The sequence below is a fragment of the Nicotiana tabacum genome, chromosome 23 (genome assembly GCF_000715075.1).
Source record: "Nicotiana tabacum cultivar K326 chromosome 23, ASM71507v2, whole genome shotgun sequence".
Taxonomy (NCBI): Eukaryota; Viridiplantae; Streptophyta; class Magnoliopsida; order Solanales; family Solanaceae; genus Nicotiana; species Nicotiana tabacum.
In genome coordinates this window covers 138706044-138726075 of record NC_134102.1, presented here as the reverse complement: position 1 = coordinate 138726075, position 20032 = coordinate 138706044, and the positions used below count along the sequence as shown (strand labels likewise).

Sequence of the window (20032 nt, the reverse complement as noted above, 5' to 3'; positions counted from 1 at the left end):
ATTGTCAAAATTTGGAAGAATATCGGCCACAAAGATTGTATGTTTGATGTGTACTCTTGTTTAGATATTCAAACTTCTATGTAGTGCTCGGACACTTGAAAAAGTTTGGGTGAATACTCAAAATGTCTAAATCTTTAAAGTCATCCATTAGAAGTCAAATGAAAAGGACATTAGCAAAGAGAACAACTAAACAAGAAGGAAAATTGGAATGATACCTAATAACTACTTCAACTAACTAGCAATCATTCTATGTTCAACATGTTATGTTGAACATATTATAGTTATTTCTACCACTTCTAATTGTTGTTCTGCTTTTCTGTAACAGATTTGTTGTACTCTTCCATTTCCTTTTTGTATGCTTCCATTGCTTCAGCTGCTTTGTTATTCCACACTTGTTTTTCTTCTTCACTCACTTCCTACAAATCAAAACAATAGCATACATATCAACCACACACTATAGAAAAATATGTATACTTTGGACTGAGTCAGTCAGTTCAATTTAATTGGTTATAACAAATTTTTATTCTATTCTTCAGGTTACTATATAAGAGGCTTGCTACGAAGAGCTACATGTTATAGGTCAAATTAATCTAATAGCATTAAAATATATACACTGCATGAAACTTAATCTCTCTCCTTATTTACCTTCCATTTCAGTGAAATGAGAGCAGTAATAGTAGAATTGTTGATTCCAGGCCGCTCTTCGACTAGTTTCTTCCTTTCCTCTTTGCTGAAAAGAAAGAATGATCCAGCAGGCTTCTTTGGTTTGTTAGGATCCACAACATTGTCTTCTTTTTGTTTCTTCTTTTGGCGATTTTCTTTTGTTTTCTGCTAATTACCACAACAAAAAACCAAATCAATAAGCTAATTCGAGTTTCATAGCCTAATCAGAAATTGGATCAAGAATGGCTAGAGCAAACAATATATAATAAGAACCTTGATTAAATTTTCCGTCTTTTCTTTCTTTTTGAGCAATTGAAGTGCTTCTTGTTTCTTAAGTTTCATCAATTCCTCCTCTTCCTTCAAATGTTCAGCAGCCTCTTCGTCTTTCTTCTTCTTATAAACTTCCATTTCTTGCTGATATTGCTCCTTTCTCTTCATTGCCATCTGCATATGTAACAACAACATTTCTAAGCTTCTAAAAATAGAAACATTGTTTTCAATTTTCCAAGACAAAGTAAAAGACCTCTTCATAAGGCGCTTTTTGTTTCTCTGTCATGTTCTTCCATTCTTCACCAGTAATTTTTGACACCTATAAATTGTGAAAAACTAAGTTTAGAAATTTAATAATCCCAATAAACAATAATGACAACAACTATGCCTCAATCCCAAGCAAGTAGAGCAGTCGGACAAACAATGAAACTCATCATTACCTCCTTCACATTCTTGTTCTCAACAAGTAGAGCAGCGCGACGCTCATTTGTAAACAGGAAAAATGCTGACAATGGTTGCTTTGGTTTCAAGGGGTCTTTTTCTTTCCTATAAAGATGAATTAACGAGGCGAGTATAAGATTTGAAGTTGGTAAGCACCAAAAATAAATACGACTCAAGAGAAAGGGAACTTTTACTTTTTCTTCTTGTTTTCATTTTCAATTGCTCCTTGTTGGAATTGAATATATTGTTCAAGCAATTCCATAGCTGTTTTCTGTTTCTGCTCTTCATCTAAGAGCCTCATAGCTTCTAATTCGCGCTTCTCCTTTCCGACAATTTTCAAGTAAGCTTCCTTTTCAGCTTGGTATTTTTCCTCATAAGGCTTCTTCTCTTCTGCACTTATAGTTTTCCACTTTGCCCCCAATAAATTTGATATCTCCTTGAACTCAGCATTTGGATTAGCCTTTTTCACCTGAAATAACAAATTCCCACTATAATAAAACCAGGATATTAAAAAAGCACAAAATGCAATGAACATTTGAACTAAGATTGTCGCAATACCTCATTCCATTGGTCTTTGCACCACAATAGGTACGGCGCTGCTGGTCTTTTCTTCGAAGGATCGGCCTTCTTCTTCTCTTTTTTCTCCTCTTTGTCCCTTAGAGATTGCACTATAGGGAAATTCTAATGAAAAATGAAAAATGAAAATAAAGATGTCAGCTTTGAAACAACTAGTAGTTACAAACAAGAATATCTAAGATATAAATCAACTACACCTTAATCCCAAACAACAAAAATGTCAGTGTTGGAACTTCTAGTTACAAACAAGTATTAATGAAAAATAAAATCAACTAGGCCTCAATCCCAAATAATAAAAATGTCAACTTTGGGATTACTAGTTACAAACAAGAATTTAATGAAATAAACCAACTACGCCTCAATCCCAAACAATAAAAATGTCAGCTTTGCGATTGCTAGTTACAAACAAGAATTAATGAAATATAAAATCAACTACACCTCAATCCCTAACAATAAAAATGTCAGCTTTAGGATTACTAGTTACAGACAAGAATTTTTATGAAATATAAAATCAACTGCGTCTCAATCCCAAACGATAAAAATGTCAGCTTTGCTACAAGGAATGCTACAAAGAAGAAATTAGTATAGACAAGATTTAAGAACCATACCAGGGTTGGTTTAAACTCTTTCATTTTCTGCAACTTTTTGAGTTCAATTTGAAGCTTTTCTTGCTCTTTATCCCGAGCTTCGAGCTCTTCCTCCTTCTGCTTCAACATATCCTCTCTAGCTTTCAACATTTCCTCAGTCTGCTCCTTCTCAAGTGTCATCTTTTGAAGTTTTTCTTGCATTTTTAGCAACTCTTTCTCAAAAGAATTTTCATTTTCTGTTTGTTTATTAGCCTTTGAGGCCCCTCTCTTGTTTGTTTTCTTTTCGGATCTTGGCTGTGAGAGGGTTTCAAGATTCTCTTTAACAGAGTCGTCCACTGGCATCGCCAGTGAAGGCGACTGAGTTACAATTGCAGCCAATATATTGGCTTCATTCGATGATGGATTTTTCTGCTTCAGCGCCCTCCTCGACCTCCCCTTCTTTGCGGGGACAAGTTCGGCGACGAGGGCCATCTCAGCAGTGGTAGCCATGGCTAGGATATGGAGGGGGAGGGGGGAGGAGAGGGGGGTTTGAACAATAGGTTGAAGCTAGAAAGAGTAAAAGTTAATGGTATAGGACTACAGGGTGGAGAAAAAGGGGGGTTTATATAGGAAAGTGGGGAGCCAACGGTTAGTTTTTTCAAATTCAAAAGCCACTATGTTTCCAAAGAGCACTTTGAGTTCCAAGGTATTTGAAATTTTTTACCGTTAGTAGAATTGGATTTGGATTGCCACTATCCTTTTAAACAGTCCCTCACTTGGAAAATTTTTTAAAAGCTCATCCAATAGACAACTTAAATCCAAAAAGGGAAAATCAAAATAAGTCCAATTTAATTTTCTTCTTCTTTTGTTTTATTTATTTAATAAAGCAGTGGTGGACCCACAGAAAGTGAGGGATAGTGACTCAAAAGAAAGGGATTTTGGTCGAACTAGATGAAAAATGTAATCTTTAGACTGCAACTCCAATAATGACAATAATTTGGAAGGCCAAATACATAACCCATTAAACTTTGCCCAATTTTTTATTTTGGCACTCTAACTCAATCTTGTTCCATTTTGGCCCTCCAACCACATTTCTTATGTTTTATTTTAACACAAAAATTTTTATCCGACGTAAAAATGCAGCGCGTATACATACTTGCTTGGCCAAATACATAGACAACCCATTGAATTTGGCTCCATTTTTTATTTTGGCACTCTATCTCAACCTTGTTCCGTTTTGGTCCTCCAACTCTATTTCTTATGTTTCATTTTGGCACTCTATCTCAACCTTGTTCCATTACGGGTTCGAAAGTTCGCGGTTTCGAAAATTTAGCGGTTCGGAAGTTTATAAAATTTGTGGGTATTTCAGGATATGCATGCACACACGTTTCACAAAATATAAAATTTATTTCAAAATATATTATTTTTAATTTTTTTTTTACGAAACCGACCAACTTCGATCATTTTTCTTTTTGGCGCAAAAATGTAGGAAACTCTTTTAGTGTTCTGCAAAATTTATTTTTTAAGAAACAAACTGAAATCGGTCGGTTTTCATATAAACAGTAAATGAGGAAGGAAATAATGAAGATAAAATATGGGGGAAGGAAGTTGGGAGATTAAAAATGAGGCCAACAGTAATAAAGTTATTTTATTACTGTTGGAGAAGGAGTTTTTCCATAAACAATCTGCCTCACGCGCCTACCATGTGAGTCAATTCACACTATGTGACTAGTCAGCTTTCGTGTTAAAATGAAACATAAGAAATAAAGTTGGAGGGTCAAAATGGAATAATGTTGAGATAGAGGGGGATTAAATATGGGGCAAACATTTATGTTATTACCGTTGGAGAAGGAAATTTGCCCAAAACAATCTCCCTCACGCGCCTAGGTGAGGCAACTCACTCTGAATCTAGTCCGCTTTTGTGTTAAAGTGAAACATAAGAAATGTGGTTGGAGGGCCAAAATGGAACAAGATTGAGTTAGAGTGTCAAAATGAAAAATTGGGCCAAGTTTAATGAGCTGTCTATGTATTTGGCCAATTTGGAACTTACTATAAGTGATTCAACAAATATTATTTTTTAAATCCGTTTTTTTAATGATGATGGTGTCCTGACCAGCTTACGCGTGCATCGACTATTTCACCGGGTACCTTTTATCTTCCACCAACGTAGGTATCAAATAACTTTGTCTACTAAAGCTTAAACAGATTTGCCCGAACGCGCACCTCGACTACTTCACCGAGTATCTGCTTTCTTCCGCCAGCATAGGTATTGAAAAATTGTCCGCTAAAGCTTAAGCAGATCTGCCAGAATTTGCATTCTTAAGGCCTTTTTTCCCTAGACAAGGCTAACAGAGAGCATATATTGCTCACTTTTCCAGGACCAACCTAAACAGCACTTTACAGTTACAAATTTTAAGATAAAGTGCTAAGAGGGGAGAAGTAGATATGATGAAGTTGGTTAAACTACTAACAATCATTCAAAAGTTTGGAATATCAAATACAAAGTAATTAGTGGAAAACTGCATCAAATTTATCTTAGCTTGTGACTTGCGAATTTTAGAAGTACCAAGTGTACAACACAATCTGTTATTCATCAACATCAAATTCTCATTTGATTCAGATCTCTATAAATATTCCAAATCCACCCCCCCCCCCCAAAAAAAAGTTCCCACTACAGATATCTGAAAAACCATGTATATGAGAATCAAGCAATAACATTATAATTAAGATGACCTTCCCCAATGAAAAAATTATATATAGGCGAACTGAAGCTTAACCCGAGGAACATGGTCGCGAGCAGCACCTATCGTGTGGCTTAAATCTCTAGTATTCACATCACAGAGTAGGGATACACATAGCAACGTCTGTTCTCAGTAAATGCCATCGCGTGAACTGGCCTCTCTATTTGCTCAAGAAACAACTTCCACTTCACAAGTTTATGCCATTAACCATTTAACACCATCTCCATTAGCATATCATTCCAAGCATCTATAGGTCCAGGCAAACACCAATGCAAGCAATCATTGATGATTTTTGCATTCTTATCTTTTGCAAACGGTTGAAAATACCTGTATGGACCTGGATGCCCATCGGGCCTCATTAACGAAAGGGCAGTTACATCGAAAAGCTTTAGATTCAAACCCTTCTCAGAAGCTTTAACTGTAGCTTTTCCAATTTCCTCTATCTCGATTTCATGTAGAATCTTGTTAATCTCGGTCAAATTGAACTCACCTCCCTTCACTGGTTCGGTTCTTTTACAATTTCCGCCACTAAACCACTCACCATTCTCAAAATGGTCTGGTGTCGCGGTCCTGAAAAACATCATGCCTTTGTGATTTGATGAGAGGAGATAGTTGAAAACATTTCCAAGAACTTTACGGTACGCAAAGTCGAAACCAAGCTCGGTTAAGTTCCTTTTGGGACAGTAGTGGCAGCCCACTACTGTATCGTTTTCATAGTAGATTGCAGTTTTGACATACCACTCACCGCTTGCAAATATCATATAATCAAAATTGTTAAACTGATCAGTCCAACTCGCATCAAGTTTGTCCAGATGAAGTTCAATCTCAGATGTGGAAACTCCGTTGTAGTCTTCAAATATAGCTGCTTGTGCAAGAAAGGGGGACCAAATAACTGAAACTGTAAAGTTGTATGAGGGGAATAACCATCTCCTGGATCGGTACTCCTTGTCATGGTATACTTCAATGGCCTGCTCTACCTGAAATATGATCGTCCAATCAGATTAGAAAAGAATAACAGAACAAAAAAAACACAAACCTATAGTTAGAAGAGTGGCAAGTTCACAACAACAGAACCTTCAAATAGTAGCACCACATCCTTCTGTGGATTATACAACTGTAAAAGACAGAAGAATAGCACCTCATAATCACTCAACAACTAGCAAAATTGCAAGCAATTAATCGGGCTCAACCGGCATTAGTGAAACATCCATTACAGCCAAAAGCCACATCCAAGATCGAAAAGTTAAACAGATACTAACATAGTTATATCACACTATAGCTTCTGTGATAAACAGACTTTTTTTATTTATTAAAACGTCATATAAGCAGTCCGATTCTTTTGGCAGATCCAAGATGATACAAACATCTAACAGTTTACATAGGACCCTCCTCACTTCAACTACTCCACTACAAGGTCTTCATAACCGAAGTATATGTGCTGAAACCTGTTACCATGCAACTGGTTGGCTTTTGGTACCCCCAAGTATATCTAACCGTACTTGATAGCTCAGTAATTAACCGGTTACAAGCATTTCCCGACGAAGACGAAAAATGGTGGAAGCAAAGACAAACATGAAGATCAGGGAAGAATTTTAAGGCTCGAACTAAAATTTTAAATTGAAAGAAACCAGCAAAGGAAATACTCTGGTGACACTATAATGGTGATCTAAACATTCAAGCTATCTCCCAGTAACAGGCTAACAGCTTCCGTGCAATATAAAGTTAAACACTTATACTTTAATGTTTGAAACACCTAAATTTTATGAGATAAATGAATACTACCTCCATTCCAAGTTGACTGGCTTTTCTTATTGGGCTGCCACAAATGCTGTCCACTGTTTTTAAAGTAAAAAATCCCAATGGGCCAAAAATAGCAGCCCTGTGCACAAGGCATCCGCGTTCCAATGCATTTTATATTAGTACGAAAAGTTGTACCGGTCCAATTTTTACTTCTGGACAATTTTTCTCTACCCCATTTTTCAACAACAAAAGGGGGAAGGGTACATTTTGGGTGGAACGGAGTGAACATAATTGAGAATACCAAACAAAGGAATGGAGTGGAACATCATAATCCCAAGATCATTCCTTTGTACCGAATGGATAACCAAAATGCCCTACGCAAAAAGCGATGTGCTAACTTATTCAAGTCAATAGAGCAGAATGTATTGTGCCTTCATGGAAAAAGATTTTCCAAGCAACGAGAAGAACAAAAAGATCATTTTGTTACTTGATCAATGCCAATGCTAAATTATGGTGGAAACATGGCGAAAGAACAACTAAAACTTACACAAGCAATTTAGAGCCATTGACAATGGCTGTAACTAGTTACCTTTGAGAGTACGCAAAGAAATGATTGGACATGGTTCCTCGATATTGAATCACCGATCAATGCCCATGTTTTATTACTCACTAACTGAAGAAACTTATGTGGATCAAACCGAGGTAACTCGCAATTACGTGGATTCCACCTCCAGTAAAGATAACCAGTATCAGGCCGGCCATTCGTCATACAATTCTGATGGCTTTCAATAAATTTGCATGTTTCGTTTGTGTAAACAGGACCAGATGGATCAGGAATCCAATCTCCATTGAAAAGGTTACACCTCCCTGCTTGCTCTATAGCACAAAGGAAACAAATCACACTATGTGACAACAGAGACATTTTCCAAAACAAGACACATACTATAAAGGGACAGCAGCTAAAGAATCAGTCAACAGATCTATAACCTACTATGACGTAAAGCAAGATAACTAAATCAAACAAAATGTTCTATTTACTTTGTCAAGTTCAACACTTAGGTAACGATTCCAGTTAAAACAAATCCCCCCTCCCAAAAAAAATAAAAAAATATACAGAGTTCCACACTGAATGAAAAGCAAAGGGTATAACAAAGCATTTATTCTTTGCACATTTTGACTTACTACAACCACAACCATACAAATTATTGCTAATCAACTGCACATCTAATAACCAGAATCATAAAAGGGAAGGGGAAGAAGCAGATGCGCATTCATGATCATAGCTCACTGAATGTGGAATAACAATGCACCCACTACAGTGTAATTAATACAAACATATATTTAAGTTATATACACTGATAGAGTAATGAATGTTTTACACCATATTACTTACAATTATTCTAGGATAATGTTATTACATCGAGTTACTTGCAATTGTTATTTAAACAACATGATGGTGCAACTTGCAAGCATTTTACACCGTTGATGCATAAAAGTTAAACTCAACTTTTAAAGATTATAGCTATAATAGATCCAAAAGTAATTAAATTTCACAGTCTCAATTATGCAACAATTCTTCCTTATGATCATTAAGGAGTTACCTTCTTTATGACATTCTAATATCATATATATATATATATTCAATTTCTATTCACAAATATATAAATCCAGGAATGGGAAAAAGCTCAAATACCTTCAGGAACAATCTGATCTGCAGTTTCAGGCAAACTGAAAGAAACTGGAGGCGATAAAGATTGAGTCTTTTGGACAAAAGGGGTTTCTTGAACTTCAGAAATCACATCAGATCTTGAAAATAAAAGCCTAAAAGCAAGACCCAATAACAAAATCGAAAATCCCAACTTTAAAACAAAGTGATTTTGCTTGTAAAGTGACCTCCACCATGATTTCCAATGAAACAACATTTTCTTCAGCATTCACACTGAGCTCTTCTATTTTCACTATGGGGCGAAGATCTTTAATGAAAATACATAAAGATGTAATCTTTAGCTCAAGATTTCAAAAGGGTATTGAACTTTAGTGCCAATAAGTGAAACAGATATAGGAAATACAGTATTAAATGCAAGTTGAAGGAGCCGACAAAGGTGGACTGTGTGGAGTGTGTAGTAGATTGCAGAAGCACATGATGAAGAAACGTTAAACAATTGAGTTTTGGTTTGGCGTTTGGACAGAAACAGAAGATACAGAACCAGGGAATATTTTAATTCCCATTCTTTATAACTAAATAAGTAACAAAAAAGATTAACCATTTAATCTTTTTTTAGATCATAGGATTCACATTTATTACTCCATTATGTAGAAAATATTGTTAAATATTTAGAATGGAGATTTAAAATTTGAATTTTATGAATTGGAATTTTATCACATCTAATTAAATTTATTGGGTTTGAAATTTATTACTACTATTTAAAGTTACTTATTGAATAATTTAAGCTACCGGTTAGATGAATGTAGTTTATATATAAGATCTACCCTTGTTTAAAATAAATAAATTAAAGTATTCCTCTCAATTGACAATTAAGTATATATTTGCACCCAATAAAGATGTGCAAATTGAGTGATTGGTTTTCTTCAATATAAAGACTTCCTAATTCAAAATGTGAAAAAATAATAATCTGGGACTACATTATGATTAAGATAATTACATTTTAGCTTTATGGTTTATGTCCCTTACCTAATGTGGTAGTACACACTATTTAGATGACTGAATTAGTTTACCAACTAAAGAAAATGATAATTACATGAGTGCAGGTTTTGAACATGACAAACTATCATTAAATTTTACTATTAAGGTTTTGTTTAGTGCCACACCTTCCTCTATAATCCGTGTAAAGAAGAATGTTACCTTTCTATATATGTTAATAAGATGATTAATGACAACCATATAAATATTTATATCTTATTCTAGACTACAAATTTTAAAAAAATTTCTTTTTTAACCTTCGTGTTTTGTCAAACACCATCACATCAATTGGAACGAAAGAAGCAGTATTTTTTAGCATGATATTTTTGGATTTGGATTTAGGGATGATGTAGATCTTTCTCTAACATCTTTCCACACCTATAACTCAGATTCTAGAATTTACACATAGATTCAAATTTCCTTTTTAAGCAGGAACAAAATACAAATTCACTTTGATCCCGGACGTTACTAATACAGTCAAACCTTTCTATAACAACCTTATTTATTCCGATATTTTTTGGTTGCTATAGTAAAGTGCTATTATAGAAGATATATATTATAACATAACATAAAAATCAGTTTCGAGTAAAACTTGACTTATATAGTGAATGGTTGTTATATATGAATGTTGTTATAGAGAGGTCCAACTGAATTAGTAAGTTTGTTCATCGTTCTCCATGAAAAAAAATCTCTTTTTCAATAAATAAGCTCCGAAATATTCTAAAAAAGGATATTGGTAGGAAGCTACATTATCGAAAAAAAATCAAGCTAAGTTACATCATTTATGAAAATCAATGGGAATTCATTCCCAAGTTACAGAAACAATAGAATTATTAAGATCTGACTCCTCAAAAGTTAAGTTACTATCATACTCTAAAAACTTCACTGCCCCTGGGAAAACTTGTCTGAATCGAAATGGCCTTGTCTCTGCTTCTTCAAACTCAACACAACAATAAGACCATAGCAACTTAATTGAATCAGTTTTCAAGAAATTCCTTTGTATTCTACGTCCATCAAAAAGGCGAACCGCAACTCTGCAAATTAAATTGCTATCACCCTTTGGTTCTTCAGGCAAAGGAGGATAAAAAATCTTCATTACTTCTTTGATTTCATTACTCTGTTGTATGCCTTCATCTTCTTTAATTTCATCGCGAGGATTTTTCCTAGATCGTTTATGCAATAAATTAGCATAATATTCTGAGGGGCTAAGATCAATAAAAGATGTAATATCCTCTAGTAAATTTTCAGGCTGAACCATTCCATTCCAAGAACGCATTTTTTGACCTGTTATAGGATCAATTACTAATATAACAGGCAAAGAATTTAATTTATAGTACGTGCAAACTTTTTGGCCTTCCTCAGTATCATCATTTACTTGCCAGAAAATAAAATTCTTTTTTATAATCCGTGCAACATAATCGTTAGCCCAAGTATCTCTGTTTAGCATATGTGACGTGAATTCTTGCATGGATTGCACGTTCACTAACAGCCATTTATTCTGCGTTTTTGCAGTATCAATCGCGTTGTTAAAAGGCCCGTTGTATAGCAAAGCAAAAGGTGGACGATACATAGAAGATAGATTATCGTCTCGTTCCTCTACCCTCCAAACATCTCCAGGACGACTACTCAATATTTTATTCTCTAAGTTGTGTGACGAACCATTACCAATATATGGTACTGCAATATTGTGATCATCGTCGTCGACGTTGTCTCCATCATATTGTCCCCAATAGTCTGCAGCTCCATTTAAGCTAGGATTATCGACAAGTTCATTATTGTAGAAAAGTTGAATTGCTTCCTCAAGATTCCAGCTTGTTGTCTGAAGGAATCGACGGGCAGTATCGGCCGTTTGATCTACGGCTATTTCAAGGAAAGAAGAAACTAACATCTGTTGGTATGATTCCATTCTTTTTTTTTCGTTGTAAAAGAATAGGTAGTAACACTTGTATTTATAATAGTAAGAGACCTACTTTGATTCGAAATAGGAACACTTATTTGATTTTGACTAGGAAAACTATTTTACACGTGAATTAAGAAACTGTTGAAAACTATCTCCTACACAATTTAGGATTACTATTATTTGTAAAACTATAAAATTTATTTAGGAATAAATTAAAGAAAGTAGTAACAACCAAATATTAGACTGTAGTATTTAATCGTAGAATACTACTCCCTGTATTTCAATTTGTGTCTACGTTACTATTTCGGGAGTCTACGGCGTAGGCAACGTGCCCAAGTGTGTCACATGACACCGCTTCGTCAATTTTGTTTACTAAATATATATGTTAGATAATAAGAAAAATAAAAATATTTGGTAAGAATATAAAAATGGCACCGCTTAAAATATAAAAATGATACTGTCTACGAGGTTCATTTTTTACCAGTGCGATTTTTCTTTGCGAAAGCAGATATGCAACAATCACGACTTGTGTTATCGGTCGTCGGGAATCTTCACGAAGCGAATGAATTGCCTTTGTCCAAAGCCTACTAATCCTCTAGATACAAAGAGGAAATCCTCACTACTCAAAAACCCTAGCCGTTTTATGATGGAAAAACCACTACTTAAAGGCCCGTAATTGTGTTATATAGGCTAGCTCCGGGATTTTATGTGGATGAATTATTAATGGACTTGTGAGCTATCTTACATCCATTATGGGTAAACCCGACTCAATAAAATTTTTCAACATAAACAATTTAGGATTACCATTCATGGTTTAATTTCTATAATTATTTATCTTTAATATGCCAAATACCATAATTTCGGCTTACATGCACTAACTAAAAATCATACTGTGATATGCAAAAATATATTTGAAAACACATTAATCCACAGTTCTATCTCTTTGGTGTTGTAGTTACAGAGGAGTCTCCTTAATCAGAAAATAGATTACAAATGCAGGATAATGTTCCCTTCTACAAGATGTTTGTAACATTCAATCTAGCAAACCAGAAGCAAACAGTGTGAAAATCTACATTAAAGAAGATAAATCAATAAATAACTGAATGATCTAAGTTCTGTCACCAAATAAAATGAATTTTTCTACTACAAAAATCTGTGCATATTAGTTACACAGGCTTCAGGTTACATTTCATGTTTACATAAAGAAGAAGAGAAGCTTTATCCTTGCCTTCAACTAACATAATTGCTCTGCAATTGCTTTGGGACTTTCATACCAAATCCATGCTTTACTCTTTCAACCCTGTAAGAAAATCACAAAAACCAGAGAAACATCAGATTAGGTTACTAGAAAATATCCATTAAAACTATACAATATCCTCAAAGATAATATGCAAACAGATTATCGTCCAGCATATTCTCTGTTCAAGAGTAGTCAGAAGGTTTGAATAATTTTTTCAAATACATTTATTAAATTTTGGAAATATGACTGAAGATGTTAAATTTCAAAATCCTTTGCTAGGCATCACATAAACTTCTCTCGGTCAGTTCATCTATGGTTCTAATGGCAACAGTCATGATTGAGATTTGAGAGAAGTCAGATATTCAATACGAAAGATAGAACAGGTAACACTTTAGACTTAATCGACCAACAACCAGTCCTAAACCTCAACCATAAAAGGAATCTAACGATTGTGCCAACTTATGACTTTAAAACTTGAGGTTTATTTTAATCCACCTAATTGTAACAGCATTCTTTTAATGTTGCATGCATATGTTCATATCCTTAGCTTTAGGTGCACAAGCTACCTAGTCATTTAAATGTATGAGCTTCCACTTGGACTACGCGCTCTGATTATAATTGAATAGGTAGAAATTCTGATGTATGTTGTTTAATATCTAAGCAAGAAGTCTAGGTCCTCAGAGAGATGGTCGATTTTAGCTTTTAACTCCAATACAGCAACTAAAATCTGAAAAGTACATCCAACCACAGGCTTGCATTCACTTGGGCAGGCGAGAGTCTCTAGCCCAAAGAAGAATGGGAATACCAAAATATCTGACAAATTTAACCCCCAGTTCTCTTCAACAGCTACAACTTTCTATGAGCTTTTGGCTAACTTTTTTTTTTTAAAGGAGAATATGTGGTGATTAACTTCAATCCGATAGAACACTATAAAATGACCACAATAATCATTAGCCACTAACGATGGAAGAATAAAAGGCACACAATAAAAATTGTCAGTACTACAGTCTTATTCTATGGAACACGTAGAAAGTAGACTCTTTGATATATATGCTATATGGAAACTTACGTTGGGGCAAGTTTGCCTAGGCCATCAAGTTCTTCACCAGTGTGTTCATCAACAACTTTTCCTGAGATCTCTATGGAATAGGACTTATTTCGTGTCATAGGGAGACCTCTGCTCACCAGTAGATCTAAATCTTTCTGATGGAGCTCGCGTCCATTCACGTAAATCCCTGTATTCCCAGCAGCACAATCTTTTGGGATTGGAAAATTAAATTCCTCAATATTTGGCTGCAAGAAAAATTGTGACACTTCATCAATTGGTAATCCACCAAAAAAACGTCCAAGAGATATGTTCTACATCAGACATTATTGAATCCTACCAGAATGACGCCAAGGCAGGGATGGCCCATCACTCCCCAAAAGCCAGCTCGGTAGTCATACCTAGTTCACCATTTAAATAACAGCGTTTGAAGTCAATTTTCAGATGATCTAAGTTTATCATCATATATTAGATGGCAAAATAATATCCACAAGAAAACAATCAAGAAAGCATCACGGTTGTAAATTTCACCATGATTACTACCATCCAGAATTATGAGAAAGCAAACAAGAAAAGGATGAACTAATATGCATTTTTGAAACTAATATAGCATATAATATCTTTTGTCCTTTTCGGTACAGATGCACTTACCAATAATATCCTGGCTGAATGGGCCCCGCTAACTTCTCTGCCTTCTTAACAGCACGATCTGGTATCAGTCTTCCATTGACAAACACATTTGATCTTCCATTCTCTGAACTTTGACTAGACCTTGATAATTCTCCAAAGCTCCTTTTAATAAAACCCATAAAGGACTCGCCTCCCTTGTTGTTTTTTGATAAATTTTCCTCTTTGCTTGATTGATTTGATTCCATAGATACACCTACAAACTCATTTATCGATACATCCATTTCCACTGCCATAGATGTATCTTTAATAGAATTCTGCCTAGAGGTACTTTTATCAAGTATGGTCCTCTCTTGATCAGTGTTTTCCTTCATGTTCCCCTTGCTGTAATTTTCTACCACATCTTTGGGAGAAATACCATAAGTATGGTGCTTTCGAGATGAATCAAGGAGTGGTGGAGGATCATCTTCAAGGGGCATTTCAGCACGATGAGAAACGTCATGTCTAACAATCACCCTCTCTGGGCTTAGCTCATCTTCAGAAAGACTAGATGATGAGGAATGAGCATTATGCCTCTTCTCAGGTTCAGTGGAATTTGATTTCTGACTCCTCGAAGATGACCCGAGCTTAGCATCGGCCAAATGGCAGTTATAGTTAAAGTTATCATAATCATCAGACCAAGGGATCGTCTCCTCATTCCTCAAATTCTCATTTGGCACATCAGCTGAATCAGGAGCAAACTCAGCAGACACTTGTTTAACTTGCGTAGGAATGGATACACCCGACTCATTGCTACCAAGTTCAAATAGAATTATGGAGGAACAGGCTCCACATCTCATTCTCTTCTCACTCTTTCCTGTCATCTTTAGTTTTGTAGGCACCTTCAGCAGCTCAAAGCAGCTACAGCACGTAATGAAAGGGGCACCACCTGCAATAGCTTGATATACACGTCCAACTCTATGGGAAACCACCACTCTTCTAGGATAACGCCGATGACCAAGACCACCATTTTCTGGCTCCAGGTCACTCGGACTTCTTGTAAGCCGCCTTCCTTCATGATAATTCTTATTAAGGGCATAGGAGCCTTCAGATGTATAACCCCCTGGACCATAACCCCCAGAGGTCATGTGGTGATGTAAAATGGGATTAGCAGGGGCGTCTCGTGACCTTCGGCTGCCAAAACCAGAGGGTTGAATCACAGCAGGAAAGTGATAATTTTGGTTCAAGCAAAGTGAACAAGAACATGCAGACTGGTGGAAAAGGGTGTCATGCGGATGTGGTACGAAGAAGTTATCCATTTGATGCCCAGGAAACTGTTTAGGGTACGTTTGGGGAAAAGGCTGATACAGAGTCTGATGGGGAGGCTTTCTGAGCATTTGTTGGTGATGTTCCTTTCTATTTCCAAGAAATTCATGTGAAAAATTGTCTGAAAGATAAGCGTCTGCCATCATTGAACCATGTGGATCCTTATAAGGAACACTTCCTTGATGTCCATATGTGTATGGACGCTCTCGAACATTCTTAGCAGGACCTAGGGGATGTCGGTTAGCACCGTAAGAATCCTGGTTATGCACATCGTGCCTGCTATACGGATCAATGGTTGTTGAAGCCATCCTCGCATCAACAGGAACCCTATCCTTAGGTTTCTCAGAAACATCACAAGTTCGGCTGAGTTGGTCCTTTAAGTTATTGATCTTCCTTAAGAGCTCGGCTCTATCACTCTCCAAGTCCGCAACTCTAGCTACCCCATCCAAATCACCGTTGTACCTCCTATGGTTAACAGAGCCATAGTAAGAACCCATGTCATTTTCTAGTGGCCCGTCACTAGGATACGGAGGAGCACTGAACTTCCCTTGCCTTGTGGCAGCTGCACCATTTGCATAAGATCTTTCGATGTACCGACTGTCCATAGGTGGTCCTGAACCTAGTAACTCCATTGAAGGCCTTACCCTTTTAAACTCATTGCCAACACTGAGACCAACAGATTCAACAGTATTAATCTTTCCCCAATAATTATCCGCCCTAACACCATGATCCATCTTGCCTTTAGAAGTAGAAGTACTACATTCATTGTAACCATAATTGTTCTCTCTTCTAAACCTATCTAACCTCGAACCAATTAAAATTTGTTCACCCTCTCCGGCTTTATCAAAATCATCCAAAACTTCCTTATCATCGGATCCTGAAATCACTCGATTATGTGACACCATTCTTCCATTATGACTTTTCCCTTCTGTCCTCCTTGGTAGAATGTCACTACTTTCCTCATCGAAATCAGAAACAGTATCTAAACTCATGGCAACCTCTCCTTTACCAGCAACTGCTCTACCCTTTTCACCATCTGATATCTCCGACAAGCCATTATCCAAAATCCCCTTATTTTTTGCTGCATTACCATAATAACAAACAAAAATGGAACTTTAGAATCTTAAAAACAAGATTCAATTTGAAACTTATTCTAACATAGCTATGCTAGACATATTACAAAAGTTCTGCTGTATTGAATATGTGAACGACATAAAGAAACATATGCACAGAGGGAAAACGTTGAATCTTGTGAAATGCTCGTCTAAAAGCATAAACTGCTATAGATAGACATTTTTATTTACTTATCTTCAACTCACCCCTTCACATGCGGGCCAGATTCTTTTTCTTAGACGAAACAAGTGAAAGTATTTACAACAACAACAACCACTACTACGCCTCAGTCACAAACAAGTTGGGATCGGCTATATGAACGTTACTCCATTTAAAAGTACTTAGTTCTACTTAAACTATTAGATGAGCAGTTTTACATAATTCAACATTAAGGTATAAACTATAAAAGTAAAAGAGAAAGGAGTACCTCTAAGAACAGTACCACAACCACCACATTGGTAAACAGAAAAGTCATGGAGCTCAGGGAGAAGATTCCCACACTTTGGACAACGAACCAATCGAACATTTGAAGAAGCTTCTGCCATTTTCAAGATTCCTTAAAGAGTAATTAACTCCTTTTGACACCAAAATTCATCCAAAAATGGATCAATAACAAGAACTCAAAATCCCAAAACACCAAGTTAAAAAAGGAAAAAATACCCAAATAAAAGCTTAATTCAAAGAGCAAAATCAAGTCTTGAACTTGTCAAATTTAAGCAGAAATTGCAAAAGGCAATAACATTATCAAACAAGAAATGCAAAGCTCAATACAAAGAGCAAAATCAAACCTTGAACTTGACAAATTTAAGTAGAAATAGCAAAGAGAATAATTTTATCATACAACAAATGCAAGGCTGAAACCAAAGAGCAATATGGGGTTATTGGACTAAACCAATTTTGAGTAAAATGGGCAAAGATGATAACTTTATCACTTGAAGGTACAAAAGAAACACAAGAAAAATAAAGTGTGAAACTTAACAGTACAGTCCAGAAAGAGGGGGGGAAAAAAAGGCAACAATTTCTTGTTGGTTAAAAAAAGAGCTGCAGAATTTGATGTTCCCAAGAAAGAGAAAAGGGAAGGTTTGGATTTGGAGGGAAGAGAAAAGAGAGAATATGTTGATGACCCGTTTCCCGACAATTTCTTGCTTTTCTCAGGTTACATTACATTACAATATTACATAACAACTTCTAGGAAAGAGGGGACCAATATTCCTAGCCTAATATTTGTATAACTATAAGAATTTTGAAATTAATAATTTAAATTACGAAAAAGAGTCAAAAATATGTTTATCATTTAATAAATAGTTTAAAATAACTTTTCGTCTATTTTTTAATTCAAAAATACACACAATGTCATCTTTCGGATTAAAATTACTCCGGAATAATTTGTCGGTCCTTTAATGCACTGGCATCGTTTTATTAAGTTCTTAACCCCAGAGCGGTTAGGGATATTTCTGGATCAAAAAGTGGACAAAGAGTAATATTTATATGATTATACATGTCATAATATTTATGAGGTTACAAAAAAAATTCATTGATTAAAAGGTGTCATTATTTTTTAAACACTTTAATAAAAAATAATGTCAAATAAAATTGAAATGCAGGAAGTATGGGGTAAATTTGTACTTCATTTTCTTTTGTCCTTAGTATATTGGAATTGTTTAAAGGTGTGGATGATATTTCGTTTTCGATATTAAAGTAGCTTTGACAAAGCCAAAGAGAGAGCGATGGGGCTGCTAGCTGTTGTGCATCTTTAGTCAAAATTAGTTTCAAGTATTGCTCGTTCTCGAGCGACTTGGTCTTAAACCAACGGATTCAGGATTTAAACCCTATGAGTTTAGCTTTTAAATTTTTTTAGTATTTAACCCATTATATTTTTAAAGTTATAGGTTTATATATATTATTTTTGCAATTTTGAATAAATTTTTACATGTAAATTTTTACCTCGCGTCAAAAGTTATGGGTTCAACTGAACCCGTCGTTAGTACGCTAGGTCCGCCCCCGCTTACACCGTTTGACAACATCTTCTTTTTTGGTCACTTTCTTTCTTTTTAGTTGCATTCGTTTCAAAAGTTTACTAGAAGCAAATCTTTGTAGATATTAGGATACGGAATAATGTTGTCTTTGAAATTCAGAATCTCTTTCAATTTAACTATATTAGATATATTTAATTTTTGAGATTCCCTAACACAATTAATTTGAATTCGCTTAAGATAAGCTCACTAAAATGTGTAATATTCCATAGCATTTCAAAAATCGACTCGAAAACTCCGATTAAGGATAAGGTAATCTGAATTATCTCACCACAACCTTCAATAGTAAGTTCAATCTCTTTTATGTGTCTCACTAGTAGCAATTCTTGTCTTTTAATATATATGGAGTAACTATTTATCAACTTCCATATCAATTAATAGCCTCAAAAAAGATATCGGACTCCGTGTGAAAAAAAATGTTAGAAATAAAAGAAAATAGAGGTATTATCACTTTTAGTCCGTACCAGAAATTATTTACATTCGGTAGCAAAAAAAATATATGAAATTTGTAAAATTTTTGTATATAACATACAGAATGTATCGGACACCAGGTGTAAAAGAAAAAAATAAAAGAAAATACCTACTCGCCTTACCTATTGCATACCTAAGAGGACATTAGGACAAAGTGAAAATTCTGTACGTGTATATATTATTTTTCACATATTCTTAATATCTGATTTACTCCTTATTTATAATTTCTAGGGATCATATCTAGCTATTTTAATTTATGCCCAAGCTTAGTTTTAAAATACAATCTGATTATCATTTTAAAATCATTAATTTTGAGGAAGAAATTGCAAGAGACAGATTATAATTGATTTGGCATATTAAAGTAACAGTTTAGGTGAAATAGTTGTATTTCTGCACCTGCAAATCATGGTGAGTTGAACAAGAATTTGCCATCCATGATTATTGTAGCGGATGATATAAGCGACGATGACTTTAAGTTATTGAAAAATCAATTATAGTACTATCAGACCAAGAACTAATAAGTTTGAATTTTTTTTGGGTTGACTTAGTAAAATAATCCATAGTAATATTGGTATAGTATATAGTTTTAATTTAAAAACA

At 35.1% G+C, this 20032-nt stretch overlaps 4 protein-coding genes across 5 annotated transcripts; all 4 read right to left on the bottom strand.

The window, feature by feature from the left end:
• Positions 1-124: 124 nt before the first annotated feature.
• On the bottom strand, positions 125-3115 carry LOC107782564 (high mobility group B protein 13). 2 transcript variants are annotated; one of them, XM_016603446.2, is made up of 8 exons: positions 2559-3115; positions 1933-2055; positions 1569-1843; positions 1374-1479; positions 1187-1252; positions 937-1107; positions 646-831; positions 125-416 (listed from the first exon to the last, which is right to left on the bottom strand). In XM_016603446.2, the coding sequence occupies exons 1-8, from the start codon at positions 3024-3026 to the stop codon at positions 297-299; spliced, it is 1515 nt and encodes a 504-aa protein (XP_016458932.1). In that variant the 5' UTR covers positions 3027-3115; the 3' UTR covers positions 125-296. The 2 variants fall into 2 exon arrangements, with proteins under 2 accessions (XP_016458932.1, XP_016458933.1); XM_016603447.2 differs by having other exon boundaries at positions 646-828.
• Positions 3116-5096: 1981 nt separating this feature from the next.
• LOC107782563 (protein trichome birefringence-like 23) lies at positions 5097-9236 on the bottom strand. The gene is made up of 3 exons (XM_016603445.2): positions 8691-9236; positions 7587-7873; positions 5097-6234 (listed from the first exon to the last, which is right to left on the bottom strand). The coding sequence occupies exons 1-3, from the start codon at positions 8929-8931 to the stop codon at positions 5461-5463; spliced, it is 1302 nt and encodes a 433-aa protein (XP_016458931.1). The 5' UTR covers positions 8932-9236; the 3' UTR covers positions 5097-5460.
• Positions 9237-10484: 1248 nt separating this feature from the next.
• LOC107782560 (plant UBX domain-containing protein 7-like) lies at positions 10485-11604 on the bottom strand. The gene has a single exon (XM_016603443.2). It carries the CDS (start codon positions 11602-11604, stop codon positions 10501-10503), a length of 1104 nt encoding a protein of 367 aa, XP_016458929.1. The 3' UTR covers positions 10485-10500.
• Positions 11605-12540: 936 nt separating this feature from the next.
• On the bottom strand, positions 12541-18086 carry LOC107782562 (uncharacterized). Its single transcript, XM_016603444.2, has 5 exons — positions 17356-18086; positions 14535-16896; positions 14224-14284; positions 13908-14131; positions 12541-12898 (listed from the first exon to the last, which is right to left on the bottom strand). The coding sequence occupies exons 1-5, from the start codon at positions 17471-17473 to the stop codon at positions 12829-12831; spliced, it is 2835 nt and encodes a 944-aa protein (XP_016458930.2). The 5' UTR covers positions 17474-18086; the 3' UTR covers positions 12541-12828.
• Between the last annotated feature and the right edge of the window lie 1946 nt (positions 18087-20032).